General features: G+C 41.1%; 4 protein-coding genes across 5 annotated transcripts in view; 2 read left to right on the forward strand and 2 right to left on the reverse strand.

Annotated features, from left to right (window-relative positions):
• Nucleotides 1-115: 115 nt before the first annotated feature.
• The window catches only part of LOC107674962 (U6 snRNA phosphodiesterase-like), a 19152-nt gene continuing 4823 nt past the window's right edge, over nucleotides 116-14444 (reverse strand). The window contains exons 2-9 of the mRNA XM_016469124.1: nucleotides 9232-9235; nucleotides 1727-1848; nucleotides 1424-1632; nucleotides 1167-1350; nucleotides 819-872; nucleotides 606-711; nucleotides 443-526; nucleotides 116-305 (exon numbers count right to left, since the gene is read on the reverse strand). Coding sequence (XP_016324610.1) covers nucleotides 201-305; nucleotides 443-526; nucleotides 606-711; nucleotides 819-872; nucleotides 1167-1350; nucleotides 1424-1632; nucleotides 1727-1833 — 849 coding nt within the window. The 5' untranslated portion in view covers nucleotides 1834-1848; nucleotides 9232-9235 and the 3' untranslated portion in view covers nucleotides 116-200. The remainder of the gene's footprint in view (nucleotides 306-442; nucleotides 527-605; nucleotides 712-818; nucleotides 873-1166; nucleotides 1351-1423; nucleotides 1633-1726; nucleotides 1849-9231; nucleotides 9236-14444) is intronic.
• znf319b (zinc finger protein 319b) lies at nucleotides 2736-9287 on the forward strand. The gene is made up of 2 exons (XM_016469120.1): nucleotides 2736-3092; nucleotides 4755-9287. The coding sequence occupies exon 2, from the start codon at nucleotides 5039-5041 to the stop codon at nucleotides 6857-6859; it is 1821 nt and encodes a 606-aa protein (XP_016324606.1). The 5' UTR covers nucleotides 2736-3092; nucleotides 4755-5038; the 3' UTR covers nucleotides 6860-9287.
• Nucleotides 9300-11837, reverse strand: LOC107674960 (coiled-coil domain-containing protein 113-like). The gene is made up of 8 exons (XM_016469121.1): nucleotides 11695-11837; nucleotides 11327-11444; nucleotides 10865-11020; nucleotides 10622-10777; nucleotides 10303-10539; nucleotides 9993-10100; nucleotides 9639-9794; nucleotides 9300-9553 (listed from the first exon to the last, which is right to left on the reverse strand). Exons 1-8 carry the CDS (start codon nucleotides 11814-11816, stop codon nucleotides 9479-9481), a joined length of 1128 nt encoding a protein of 375 aa, XP_016324607.1. The 5' UTR covers nucleotides 11817-11837; the 3' UTR covers nucleotides 9300-9478.
• LOC107674961 (casein kinase II subunit alpha'-like) overlaps nucleotides 12551-14444 on the forward strand; it is an 8786-nt gene continuing 6892 nt past the window's right edge. For both annotated transcript variants that reach the window (XM_016469122.1, XM_016469123.1), the window contains exon 1: nucleotides 12551-13236. In XM_016469122.1, coding sequence (XP_016324608.1) covers nucleotides 13133-13236 — 104 coding nt within the window. In that variant the 5' untranslated portion in view covers nucleotides 12551-13132. The remainder of the gene's footprint in view (nucleotides 13237-14444) is intronic.

Raw genomic sequence — 14444 nt, forward strand, 5'->3', positions numbered from 1 at the left:
TCGCCATGTTGCAATTATGTACAATAAAATGCTCTTTACCAAAACTGTATAACGTAACAAAGAGATCCTTCATGCATCAGTTAGTATTTAGTACAAATCTTTATTATATTCTGCTTAAATATGAAAAGTATTAAAACACAAATGTTGACTGCAATACATGTTAGCAAACCTGAAAATTCACATTCTAAACAGTTTCAAGATCACTGGAGGGGGAAAAGAAAGACTTTATTTCCCGATTTGCAGCGAAGCTCCGTGCAGTTGAGCTGTAAGTAAAATGGCCCGTCTTCATGAGCGTCAACGAGACTCTGCGGGAAAAAAAAAAAATGCAGGTTATTGGTTCAGATGTCAACACAAAAAAAACAGCCCAACTCCACAACCTTTGCCTTTAATCAATACTCATCCTTGTTTAGTTTGTGGTGCAGATCTGTGTTTGGGTTCCTACCTGCAATTCTGATAAACATGTTTTTTTCAGTCTTTCCACATGATCACCCACACACCAAGCAAGGCTTATGTGGAAAGAAGGATCCTATTAAGGAAGAGTGTTAGATGATATCTAAATTTGATTGTATTTGAGTCACAAATATGAAATCAATGCCAGGTTTTACCTTATAAAAGTTGCTAAGGTTGAATTCTGTCATGGTTTCATCCACTATTTTGATGAGCTCAAGCAACTGAGTTTTTCCAGTGGAGATTTCCATACCAAGGAAGGTCCTGCATGAACAACTTGATGCCATTAAAACAGTGCATGTCCATTATTTGAAAGGAAGACATAAATACACATCTGAGTTGGGTCATTAAGATTTAGAGTAATGACATACCTAGACTTTTCAGCATTAGAATAAACCTTCAGTTTATCAGCCAAGCAGAAAAACCTGAGAAAACAATCGGACTTGGATACCCACCAACTGGCATACAGCATAATGAAACAGTAGGGCTTTTCACACTGAAAATAGTTAACCCTGGGTCATTCTAAACCCCGGATAAATGCAATCCTGGGTTATCTTGCTTCACTTTTCAGATAGTCGCAGGTAAAAACCAATGCTTCTAAGTTACTAGTGTGAAACGCTCCTCTTCCCGGGGTTATAAGCGGTGTTTAAAATGACGACAACCTGGGGTTAAACACAGTGTGAAAAACCCTAATGAGGTTTTGATTAGATAGCACTGACTTCTGGAACTGTGTCAGACCGGTCTGAATGGACTGAATAAATGGTTGGATCCAGTGATGGCGCAGAACCACTGTCTTTGAGAGACTGAGGTGAAATTCTTCAGACAGGGACAGGGGGATGCCGTGAGTGGCCGCAACCACCATCATTTCATTGAGTAGCTCCAGAAAGGCCTCCTCAGTATCATCTAAAAAAGGGTTAAAGGTCATTCAGAGAAAAATGACAGTATCGACCGAAATACACTTGAGGAAAATGCTTACAAGGACAGAACACACATGTAGCCCAGTTCCCCCGCTCATGCTGGAAGGACCGCAGTCGCCCTCCATGCTCTTCACTTTTATCGATCCACTGTTCTTCTGATTCTCTGAACATCTCCTTCACGCTATCAGGAAGAGGCAGTCGAGGTGTAGAGTGGGCTGATTTGCCAGCTTTCCTTTTAACAGATCCACGATCCAAAGGTTCACTGATGCTATTGAGGTAAAAAGAGGAACTTAGAGCCCTGGAAAAGCACATAAAAATAAAACTAAATCAAGAAACCATCAAACGTCAAGAAACCACCAAACCTGTTTTCAGTGTCAAGTTTTCCTCTTTTCCTTAAAGGTGAGGAATCATCTTTTGAAGTGTTTTCTGTTTCCTCTTCAGAACTGCTACTACTGTAATTGACAATCATGCTAACAGAAAAAATCTTTAAAAAAAAAACTGCATCAGAGAATGAAAAAACTTTTCTTGAAAAACACCGTTATTGTCTCGTGCAAAGTGCTTCCATTGGAAACAAATGTTGCTGTTTCTTCACAGCGCCCCGCGACAACAAACCAAAGGATTCATTAACGAATCATTATTATGAGTCGGCTCTTTTACAGTGAATCAGTTGAACCGGTTCACAGCACCGGTCAGAATGATTCATTCACAAATCTAAAGCGGTCCGAGCGGTTTTGAGCCACTTGATTGTATGATAGTTTCATATCATAATTTATGACACAAACGAAACAGTGAAATGTCATTTTTTTTAGCCGAGACATCCGTTTTATTTAGGATCATATTCCTAATCATGGCTTTATTCAAAGTAAGGATATAGGATGAGTGCGTAGGTACGTTTTGAACCGGTTCTTTGAAACGAACCATTCGAAAGAACCTATTCTGGAAATGATTTGGACCTCCCATCACTAGAAAACAAACGGTGCTTCATCACAGCGTCCCACCACAGCAAAGATCAATTAAAATCGTTCCGGCTGTTTTGCATACTGCCCTTATAAAACATTACAGCCGGTCAATATGACATGGAGCCAATATAAACAAACTTAATCTTGCATCTTAGCATAAACACTAACATACAATGTTCACACGAACAAAATGTTGACGATGATTTTCTTTTTGAAGCTTCATATGAACAATTATCATGTCGTATGCTACAATAATTCCTCAAAAAGTGTTCTAATAAAATATCCATTTGCCCCTATACCCTGAAACAGCGATATACACATATAATGCGTAATAATTACGTTTTTTGTATGAATATGTAAATCTAAATGCCGGTTTTGAATCAAATTAATGAAGTTCCGGTATGTTTTGTGAGGATGCCAAGTATGTGTTATTCAGGTTCCCGTGCGGCTGTCGGGGGTTTCGGTGGTCACTGATCCAAGCCCGAAATAGAACACACTATGTTTCGGGCTCTCCTCGCCAGTCGGCTCCCCTAAATGCGCTGCAAACGCAGAAAAGGCTGTTATCGTGGTCTGCGGAGCAACTCAAGAGAGATCCGGGGAGTTGGCAGGGTTTTCAAGTGTTTTTGTAGACACTGGCCAGGGGGTGCGGCCTAGCCGAGACCGCGGGTCGGTGGGAGGATTTACGGCCTTCAGAAACACCATAAGCTGTTTTTTTGTTTAAACTTATATTTCCGAGAATGAACATGCGTGGAACCCGCTTATGAAAAAGGTAATATGCATATGTGAACAAAACGTAGCAGGATGTCTGTGTTGCAAAGATGCTGCTAGCCTGTTAGCCAGCTTGCAAATATTCGTTAGCCATTTTGCAAAGCTGTGTGTATGCGTTTTCTTCCAGGTGTCTTGAAAACCCGCCGGTTTTATAAACTGTAGGGTTCTGTGTTGGACATCAATATTAGTGCTACCTTACCTAAAGCTACAATTTTGTCACCGGCTTTTATGCACCGCGGTAAAAAAAAAAAAACGCGAATATGTGTGCGCGAATTGTGTGTAACGTTAAACAAATACGCGGCGATCTAGCGTCATTCAATATCGTTGTGTTATTGTATTGTCTTAACCATGCATGAATGCTTTGGGGCATGTGTACCCCTTTTGTAAACAGTCTATTAATGTGGTGATTGGAGACAAAAGGACTGTGTCTTATAACATAGTGAGCTTCCTACCTGGACAGCATTTTGGGTATCATATGCATTTTGTGTGGTCTGTGATCAGATTTCATTTGGTGCATATGATACTGTGTTTACTTATTGTTAGTTTATTAGGTGCTCTGCTCAGGTAGAATATAAGTGCGCACTTAAAATTCTAAGTTAGTATGATATGATTTGAAATGTACATTCAGGTAACCATTTGATGATGTAGATCGCCTTAAAGACCATCGAGCCAAGACTCAAAGCCAGCTGTTGCAGTAAAGATTAAGGCCTTTCACATTAACAGTGGTTAAACGGCCAAGGTCGTCAAGTCGCTTTGCTGATGTAGTAGGATCACCAGCAATCTTTTAAAACTCATGTTGCCTTAAATAGCCAGCTTTCTTTATGTCTTCTGGTTAATTTTAATGATGCAAGCCGCTGTCAGTGTCAGGGGTCTTATTGTTGAACAATACAGATATTTTATTCTATCCCATTCGGACCAGTAGTTCAGATGTTTTTTTTTTTTTTTAATTACTTTACTGGCCACACACATTTTAATTTCAGCTATGTTTTCTATATGCCAGAAGATTTACATTTTTCATGGAATCTTAATTTTTTTTTAACTTCAAAAAAGGATCTATTTGTAATTTTTAAGCTTGTCTTATTGATGTTTCCAAGATCATTTTTTTTTTATAGCGGTTTCAACAAAACCTCAAATTTACACTTCAAAGGTGTCACATAACATAAGTGCTTCTAAAGTGGCAGTTAATTGTCTTAGCCTAATTAAATGCTACTCAGAGGTGGCATACATGCATTAACAGCAATTGCAACTGTACAGTTTGATACTAGGGAATAAGGTGGGTCAGAGCAGGCATAATTTAGCCTGGTTTTTATGCACCATTGCATCTTTACGCTGTATTTTAAACGGGTACAGAGCAGCCTAAACTTGGTGGTGTAAAGACTCCCTTTGTCAGCCAGTTAGATAATGTTACCTTGGTATCATTCAAATCAGCAAAATATGCAATGACAATACTCATCTTAATATTAAGTTTAAATTTGCAAGGCATAAAATGACATGTACAAGATCAACAAATGTATGATGTGGCAAGTGATGGTTCCATCAACTGGCTCAAAACTGTTTCACAAGCCAGCCTTGTTGTGGAGCCCTGTAGTGTGAATGCCCCTAAAGATGTGTGGAGTGTTCTATTGCACGTTTTTCATTCAGTTCTCTTTTTTTTCTCTTATAGGGCTGTACCAAGGTGATGAAGAAGGTTAAGCTCCTTTGCACTTTTGGCTGATGCTCACATCCATGTCAGTTCGCTGTTTATATCAAGCCACAAAGTGTTCCTGAAAACATTATTACATATAATTTTTTTCTTCATTTGTCGTTCTCACGAAATAAGTTAAAATAAGTTCCTCTCTGCCTCCACACCTTTCCCATCGTGGGCAGTCCAACATTCCCTTCCCCCTAAATTTGTCTGGGAAGAGGTTCAACTACGGCTCAAAGCTGAATCCGTACACCCGAGCCCGGATGACGGAGGCGTGGCAGCAGCATGCTGTTGCCCCGCCTCCAGTGGTGCACACCATCCCACCAGGGGCGGACACACTGGGCTGCACTGTCTACGGCATCGTCCTCCAGCCGGACACGGCATTGCAACAACAACAACAACAGCAGCAGCAGCAGCAACAATCCCAGCAACATCACAGTCAGCAGCTCAACCAGCAGCAGCATCCGGCACAAGCGCAACAGCCCTCCTTGCATGTAGGGAGCGAGGAAGGACACAAGTGTGGTGCATGTGGCCATGACATCTCCCATCTGGCTAATCCCCATGAGCACCAGTGCATGGTGAGCCAAGACCGTTCGTTTCAGTGCACGCAGTGTCTGAAAATCTTCCACCAAGCCACTGACCTGTTGGAGCATCAGTGCATGCAGGTGGAGCAGAAACCCTTTGTGTGCGGAGTGTGCAAGATGGGCTTCTCCCTGTTAACTTCTCTAGCGCAGCATCACAATGCCCATAACAGTGGCAACCCCATGAAGTGCTCCATATGTGAAAAAACATATCGGCCGGGTTCTGGAAATGCCACGCCAACTTCATCAACGGGCACTCCAGGGCAACCATCTAACGACGAAGCATCGTCCAGTGGCAGCGCTGCTGTCGGGACGTCAGGCCAGCCTACGTTTGAGCCTTCACAACCTGACAGGCCCTACAAGTGTTCCGTGTGCTCCAAGGGTTTCCGTCACTTATCTGAGCTCACCCGTCATGAACGCGTCCACACGGGCGAGAAGCCTTTTAAATGTGAAACATGTGACAAAAGCTTTAGCCAGTCCTCTCATCTAGCCCACCACCAGCGTACCCACAGCTCAGAACGGCCGTTCAAGTGTGCGGTGTGCGAGAAGAGCTTCAAGCACCGATCCCACCTAGTCCGTCACATGTACGCCCACTCGGGTGAGCACCTGTTCAAGTGCAACCTTTGCGAGTTGCACTTCAAAGAATCTTCCGAGCTCCTCCACCACCAGTGTCAGCCGCAAGGTGCTCGGCCATTTCGCTGCGCCACGTGCGGTAAGGGCTTCAAGCGTCCGTCCGACCTGAGACAGCACGAACGCACTCACTCGGAGGAACGCCCATTCCACTGTGAAGACTGCCAGATGAGCTTTAAACAACAGTATGCCCTGGTGCGCCACCGACGCACGCACAAGCCCTCCGCCGACCGCCCCTTCAAATGCAACCTTTGTGACAAGGGCTTCCTGCAGCCGTCCCACTTGTTGTACCACCAGCATGTTCACGGCATGGACAACCTTTTCAAGTGCGCCTCCTGCGGCAAGGGCTTCAGCCAGTCCGGTGAGCTGCTCCGCCACAAATGTGGTGAGTCCTCCTCGACACCCACAAATCCAGACAAGCCCTACAAGTGCGACGTGTGCGGAAAGGCCTACAAAAAGGCCACCACGCTACAGCGCCATCAGAATTCCCATTGCACCGAGAAGCCACTCAAATGCTCGCTGTGTGACCGACGCTTCCTGTCCTCCTCAGAGTTCGTGCAGCACCGATGCGACCCTTCCCGGGAGAAGCCCTTGAAGTGTCCCGACTGTGAGAAGCGTTTCAAGTACTCCTCGGAGTTGCAGCGGCACAGACGCGTCCACACCGGAGAGAAGCCCTACAAGTGCGCCAGTTGTGACAAGGGCTTCAAGCAACGCGAACACCTGGCCAAGCATCAAAGCGTGCATGCTAGAGATGCCCAGTTTAAATGTGTATGGTGTGGAGAGCGTTTTGCTGATCTAGGAGCCCTTCAGGAGCATACTGTCCAGCACACAGCTGAAGGTGAGGGGTATCCTGTGTCCTCTCTCATTCAGTAACTTGTGCCCCCAATTACCATTTGCAGAGGTATTAGCAATTTCTACTCCAGTCAAATGAATCTTACAAGGCCCAGTGACTTCATAGTACCTCATTTTGTTCTAAACATGCATATGCTCAACAAGTAGTTATTCCCTTTTTGATATCAAGAGGCATACTTTAATTGGATTTGATCGGCGAAAAGTTATTGATTGTTGGTTTATATCTGAATCCTGGGAGGAGGGAACAGGACATCTCGAACTCTATCCCAGATAACACTGTGACCCTAGTCCAGTAGGGTGGCATTTGCCCTGCATTGTGGTTCCTTGACCCGACATGGCTCACAATGCCCCCATCAGATCTTTAGAGCACAAGTCAAAAAACGATTCGGTCTGCAACTATTTGTTCAGTCTTGATCCTTCATATTAAATCAGCTATACACTTTTGTTAGTACCTAGTATGGCTCAAATACTGCATAATGTGTGCCTCTACGTAATAACTCTACTCCGATCACTAGCCTTGGTCCAATGTACACACATCTGGAGCACCTCCGGCAGCCTACTGTGTGTATTTAGTTCGCCCCACAGCTAACGACAAAACAAAACGGGGGACAAAGTTATGAACTGTTGAAACTGTCTGTATATGTCAATGTTGACGTTCCCCTTGTTGTGGCAACTAATGGTATGTACCAAAAACCATCATTGTACTGTACCACACCTTAAATGAGACAGATCGTTAACCAGCAGAAGTATAACGACCTCAGACAGTCTCTACATTTCACTGAGATTATACGTAAATATATAGAATCTATATAGAAATGTAAACTTCAATCTTGTATACAAACAGTTCATATTACCATGAGAATCAGTACAGCTGTCCTGAAAATTGCCTAAAAAAACTGAAAAGGCTTCCTGTATTACTGTATGTACACAGTTAGTATGTATGCAACTTGTTTACCAGTCCTGTCATTAGATATTGCGTTGTCTTTCTTAAACTGCACCACAATTTTATAAGTAGTTTTCATGTGAAGTTCTGATTCATACATTCTTTATATTTTGTTTCTAATTTGCCTTTTTAAAATTAATTTTAGCCTCTTTGTAGATGTAGTTTGGATTGTAATGGGTGTGTTCAAGGTTGTGTGAAAATTGAGTCTGATTTTATAAAGGTTTTTGCCCCATGCCCTGACCACCCACTGCCCCATACAGGACTCATGTACTTGTTGTACAGTACCCTAAGTGTCATTCTTCCTCTACTGTATAGATTTATCCATGTGTTTGATCTCTAATCTGCCAACACCATGTCTTGCCTGCAGTCATTTGCCTTTCGCAACATGACGGCGAGTCATTTTTTTTGCTATTCTTTTATAAAAACCGTAAGATCAAAAACTTTCAAAATGGATTTTTGGTTTCCCCCAGAATCCAGGAAGGAAAGTGTTTGTTTTGGGCCTCTAAAGCCTTGACTTAAAACGCACGTCACGCTGATGTTGTTAGTGAATGTCTGTGTTGCGTACTCATTAAACGATAACCAGTACGTTCTTTTGAGAAATTGTTTTTTAAACTGACACTTACTACAATTGTAGTATATACATATTTAATTTAGAGAGTAAGTGGTACTCATACAAGAGTAATATTTGGTTTTTTAATCATGTACTCTCCTTTTTTAATATTAGAAAAAAGAGCTACCACTTTTTTTTATTGGTCTTCAAAGCTGTTTTTGAATAGAACAAGCTGTCCAAGTCGTCATTTGCCTGCTTTGTTTCCCTCCCACCCACATCACAATTTTGCATCATCTTACCTGGGGCAAAATTACATTCTCAGCTCTGTTACAAGTCAGTGCAGTATTATATGTTGACCATTGGCCCTTGAGGAGCGTCTCCCTCTTGCAGTTAGGTTTCGCCTAGTACTGTACAGCGAGGTGATAGTGACACTTTGGCCTTAAGCAGGGGCGTCTAGTTTCTCTGCAGAGCCCTTTGCCTCCAATTTGTTTCCCATTTATTGTATCTATTTACCACTGTTTTAAATACCATGGGGCTTTTTTTAACTGTAGGCATTAAGAATCAGCGAGCAGTCAGATTTGAAAACTATGTTGTGTTTGTTTTCACGTTTTGTATATTATTATTTTTTTTTATTAATATTGTTTAAAATCTCTATATAAATATCTATATTCTTGGCAGACGTGTCAGGACCACAGGGGAACGTTAAGATTGATGGCCTTCCTCTATGGTTTTGAGACCTCTCCACCCCGTGCATGCCTGCTGTGTTAATCCCCGTAATCTGTTTCATGTATGTGCGCTTTCGAGTGCACATACTTCTCCTTAGCTTTTTTTCAAATTGTAGATTGTGTATGAGCTAGTAAGAAAACTTCATGTGGCGGTTGATGTGACATTCATGCTGACATATCTGTATGTAGCATTTAATATACACAGCACTAACTAATAAACCTTTTCATTAATAATGCATTGTTGTGTCATTTTTATGTGCATTTTTATTGTTTATATTGATGCATTTGTGCTTCAGTGAAATTTAGCAAAAGATGCAAAATGTATGGGTATCTTTGACATCATCTTGGGCATTGAGGTTATTTAGGACATAGTAGTTCTTGTTGTTTCAGAACACATACAATCCAGCATCTATGGCTGCATGTCATGCAGGAACTGGTCTGGCTCCAGCAGCGATCCGAAGCTTGGCCCAGGATTTTGTGTGTGTTTTTAATGCCATCTGGAATAATTGGGTAATTAAACACACACACACACAATGATATGATTAATTCTTGGGGGGAAAAAAACCTTAGGTGAATCCTCACCTCTGCAATCTCCACCTTGCGTTCCCATTCTTTAACACTCTTCTGCAGCTGGCCATGAGACTCCTTAACTTTGATGTATTGTAGGACATGTGGTACGTGAAAATCGGCCAAATGGCCCCTCAACTTCCTATTCAGAGCCTCTGCTTTGTTTCGTTCCTGTCAGGAAAAAAAATGATGGCTTTTGGGCAGGGGAGTACCACTCCAACTAGTACAAATATCTTTTAGTCTGTTTATTATTATTTTTATTATTTAATGGTTGACAGACTACCAGGATTTTAAAATTGTAACTATTTAGTTATTTACTGCCATCATGTTGGTAATTGAAGTGCATATAAGTAATTTCATTATCCTGACCTCCTCTGCTTGCTTAGTCTCCTCCTCAATCTTAACCAGTATCTTCATTCGTAAAGCAATGTCACTGCTCAGCACATCTGACTCATGTGTCAAGGTCTGAAGCTTCTCCTGCAAGACAGAGATATTGAAAAAATTCTCTAGACACTTACAGTGCCCACAGTTTTCGGTTGACCGCTCAAGGCCAAGGGTTTCCTATAGTAATGACCCTTAACAAGACCTGTCCTATTACTGTGGTGTGTAGCTCAACACATATTTGATATCTTCAGCTGTCAGGCTTGCAGACCACTTTATAGTTGGCTGAGCATCTCACCTTCTCAGAATTCAAGACATGCAAGGTCTTCCCTGCAAGCAGTTTGAGTTCCATATGTTTGAGGTTTTGCTCATCCAGTCGCTTCCTACATTTCATATTCCCAAACTTGAGCTGCTCAAAGTCCAAAGCTGTCAGCCCTTCACCCATCTCCTCTTGTTGTTTTAACTGGATTTGTAGCTTTTTCTTGTATGTGAGGAGTGCTGCATTCTTCTGATACAACTGCTCAATCAGGTTCTCCTGGAAAAATGTGGGCACTTTATTGTGATTTTAAATCACAATTCCTTTCAGAATAAACCTGCAATCTTAAGTTTTCTTTTACCTTGGCCCTTACTTTATCCTCAATGTATCTGATGACCTTCTCAGCACTCATCGTCACACTCTTTTTGTCTCGCAGTGCTTTACCGATGTCACGATCAAACTGGCAACATTCTTTTTTAACCTCTGCCAAGTGGATATCAGCTTCTTCCAGAGTTGCCTAAAGGGGGTTTAATCAATTACATAAACATATGAAATGAATTTGTCATAGCCTCATGAGCTTGTTCTGTCTCTCTTGACTAAAGACCTTATAATTGTTCAGCTCTCTTTCTGAATGGTCTTTTGCTCTCTTCAAATCGTCTGTCATCTGTTTATGCATGCTTTGGGCGACATCCCATTTCTGTTCCAGTGTCAGGAGCTGTTGTCTCTCTGGAGTGCGTACTTGGGTTTTCCTTCCTGGACTCTGGTATCAAAAGATAGACAGTGAACGAATGACGCCATGACTGACGATGATGAAAGAACGAATGACGTCATTGAAATGAATTAAAAACACAGTAATGTTATTTAAAGAACACGGAACAACGTAACACGTTTTAAATGACAAGATTTACATACACAGGAATATTTCACCTCAAAATTTTAGAGTGGAAAGAGACGATAAAGACGTCACGACGTATTGAACATGATGTAATGACTATTCATTTAACATTAAATACAAAGATAGAATATTCAAAACGCATATAACACACGTCGTCTATAAAATACGTACCGTTGCCATTTCCAGCTGTGATGCTGTTTCAAAAGACTCCGAATGAGTTTGTGGGTCCAGTCGATTAATATATCGATCAAACAGATCGATTTCTGCTTGTCGCGCTGCATTGGAGCGTCTTAAATTGAGGGAAACAAAAGTGAGTTATTAAAATGTAAATATAATTTATAATATACAATGTTTGTCGACAGAATACGAAATAAAACGTTTAGAGACTAGGGTCAGTTAAACGTTGCTAGTCTGTCTCGTTATCTGCCAACCACATAACAGTATGATTAAAACGAATAATATGTAGGTTATCGTTTGGCAAATATGCCTGCGAGAATAAGCCAAGATTTTGAAGAAAAAAATAAGCTTTTGTGCGTTACTTCAAGTCCCCCACAAGTTCAACAAGTTGTTTTTTATCCGTGTCGATTTTACCGTCCTCTGTCGTTTCTGCCATGGTTGCCAAGGTAAACAATGCCATGGTTTCTTGTGTTTGCTTTGCCATTAAATTATTTATGTTAAAATAATAAACACATACATTTAATATTGTGATACTCTATGAAAAAAGCACATTAAATATAAACATAATTTTTCAATTTAGGGACAGATTATACCAGACAACGTTATACACCATATTTATTAAATATATTTAAATAAAACAGTAAATTAATAAATAACATCAGTATTGTTATTTCATATTGTAAACATTTATCTTATGAGGACATTTACATGCTACATTTACATATGCCGTTCATCGTTTATTAAGAAAACGTAAACAACTTGCACAAAACTGCAAGTGTGATGATACTTTTGAACGGAGTGAAACAGGAACAGTGAAAAAATCCGGCCATACATTTCCTCAAAATTAATATTTTTTTGATAGTACTTGTGTCGAAATGCAATCTGTTCCTCTGTCAACAGTGGAAGCGGAAGTCTTTCATATATGGCCGCGTAGCAACGGACGGACATGCCCAGTGGCCATGACAACTTGTACTTCCGGCTGTTCAATGCTAATTGATAAAGCTATCTTGCGCTTCCGGGTCAAACCGTTGCAGTCCGTTTTTTCGTGCTGTAGCACGGGGGGATTGGTCCGGAAAACCCGAACCTCGATCACAAGCGGAACGCTGCACGGGATTATAAACGGGTTTCGCGATTATTGCATATCGACTTTACGCAAGCGACGTCACGGTGACACGGTTTTCCACGGGGGTCGAACAGAACATCGATCTGTAGTCCTGAAGCTTAGAGACTGGTTAGTTATATTCTACTCAGTTACGGTGGACTGTATTTTCCAGCATCCATTGTTACAGACTGAAGACTGAGAGGAAACACATCCTGACTTTTCTTCTTGGATCTCTATGCTTTGGATCTAGGAATTTGAGGCCCCTTTGGGGTGGTGGGGGGGTTTAACCCACAAGAATTAGATTTAAACAACCCCCCCCGCCTAAGACTCAAAGTCTATTTTTAAACCCAATAACTTTTCACAAAACTTCTCACATACAGATCCAAAATAGACCATCTAGCTTTGCATGCGACATTAGCTCTGCCAGTGCATTTCACAGACTACCCACCGTTCATTTTCACCCTTGGATCTCCAGGCGGTTTAAACACCACTGACAAGCCGGGGAACGAGCGCTGCTCAGCGGCCACCGCGCTCCATCTTTTACGCCGCTGATATCAGATATCACACGCCCGAACCGGACACCGTCAGGCCTCCCCCGGGTTGGTGTACTTCTGATCGGTGGTCCTCCGCGTTCTTGTGTGTTTTGGATTGGATTTGGAGATCGGATTTCTCCTACACCCTGAGCCCCGTCGCGCGCCATGCCCGGCCCGGTGGCCGGTAGTAAATCTCGGGTGTATGCCGATGTCAATACTTTGAAGAGCAGGGAATACTGGGACTACGAGGCCCATGTGCCCACCTGGAGGTGAGAGATTTAAAGCTATAAAAAGCCCAAGTGCATCATCACCTGATATTGTGTCTCAAAACCCAGTGAGCTACCTACCTAGGCGCGTTTCGTGTATAATTTTGTGCATATGCCTGCTGGTTTTCTTTGCGCAGTGGTTCACATTTGTAGGCTCGCTATCGATCGTTCTGGGAAAGTCATCAATCTGCGTGATCGAGCAGCTCCTGTTTTGAGAGCTGATGATGAGAGGATGACATGAACGGATGTACAGATGCAGCGTTAGAGAGAGGAGTGTGTGACTATCCACAGATTTTATGCAAATGCGCTGCTTCCTTCAAGTGTGCGGTGCACGTCTAGTAATTACCATTCTAAACCAGTGCACAAATACAGCATTTAGTGGTTTTAATGGTTAGATTCCTCTGGAGCAGTTAATGTGCTTCTGTTTTAAACAGTGCACATATATTATTGCAGGTGAAGATGAATATGCTGTCGTTATTTAGTATTATTTGTTTTTGTTTTTTCTGTATTACACAAAAGGAGAATTTGTTTAGCAATTTTCACACAGCTTTTTTCCATACAGTAAAACTGATCATAGTGACTGTCTGTCAAAAAAAACACCATGAAAGCACCATAAAATTGGCAACTATTTTGCTTGATATCAGTCTTCTTATATATATACAGTATATGTGTATATATATATATATATATGTGTGTATATAACGTATATTTTTGTGTGGTGAGTCAAAATTAAGTCATTATTTACTGCAAGGTTCCACGACATTGATGTTAAATGTGATGTGCCAGAATGGGAAAAAAAAATTACATTTGAGCATGGAATATAAGTTGTATGGTTGCTGTGGCATTAGTGAGTCATTTGGACGCCAGTGTTGTCATTGATAACTAAAAGTATTACAATTTGTTTTTGTTAATTGAAATAAAGTTGAAATAAAATATAAATATTAGATTAAACTGTACCAAAAATTAGAAATGATGCCTTGGCAAATAACTTAAATAAGATGAAGTACTAATGCAACTAAAACTGAAATAAAAATAAATCAAGACTAAAAAAAAACTAATTGCAAAATGAAAACTTAAAATTCAAATGAAAACTGAAAATATACAAATAAAAGCTAATTTAAAATATTTCTAGGCATTATAATTGTATATAAACAATACTAAAATAGGACAATTGGATGCAGCTGAAGTTTTTTTTTTTTTTTTTTTTTTTT

This window comes from Sinocyclocheilus anshuiensis, unplaced genomic scaffold (assembly GCF_001515605.1).
Source record: "Sinocyclocheilus anshuiensis isolate Anshui unplaced genomic scaffold, SAMN03320099.WGS_v1.1 scaffold1065, whole genome shotgun sequence".
Taxonomy (NCBI): Eukaryota; Metazoa; Chordata; class Actinopteri; order Cypriniformes; family Cyprinidae; genus Sinocyclocheilus; species Sinocyclocheilus anshuiensis.

Coding starts and splice junctions, on each gene's coding strand:
- LOC107674960 (XM_016469121.1), bottom strand. CDS start 11,816: ATGGCAAAGCAAACACAAGAAACCATGGCATTGTTTACCTTGGCAACC. Junction 11,445..11,694: donor GAACTTGTGGGGGACTTGAA/GTAACGCACAAA, acceptor CCTCAATTTAAG/ACGCTCCAATGCAGCGCGAC. Junction 10,101..10,302: donor ATGTCTTGAATTCTGAGAAG/GTGAGATGCTCA, acceptor TCTGTCTTGCAG/GAGAAGCTTCAGACCTTGAC.
- znf319b (XM_016469120.1), top strand. CDS start 5,039: ATGACGGAGGCGTGGCAGCAGCATGCTGTTGCCCCGCCTCCAGTGGTG.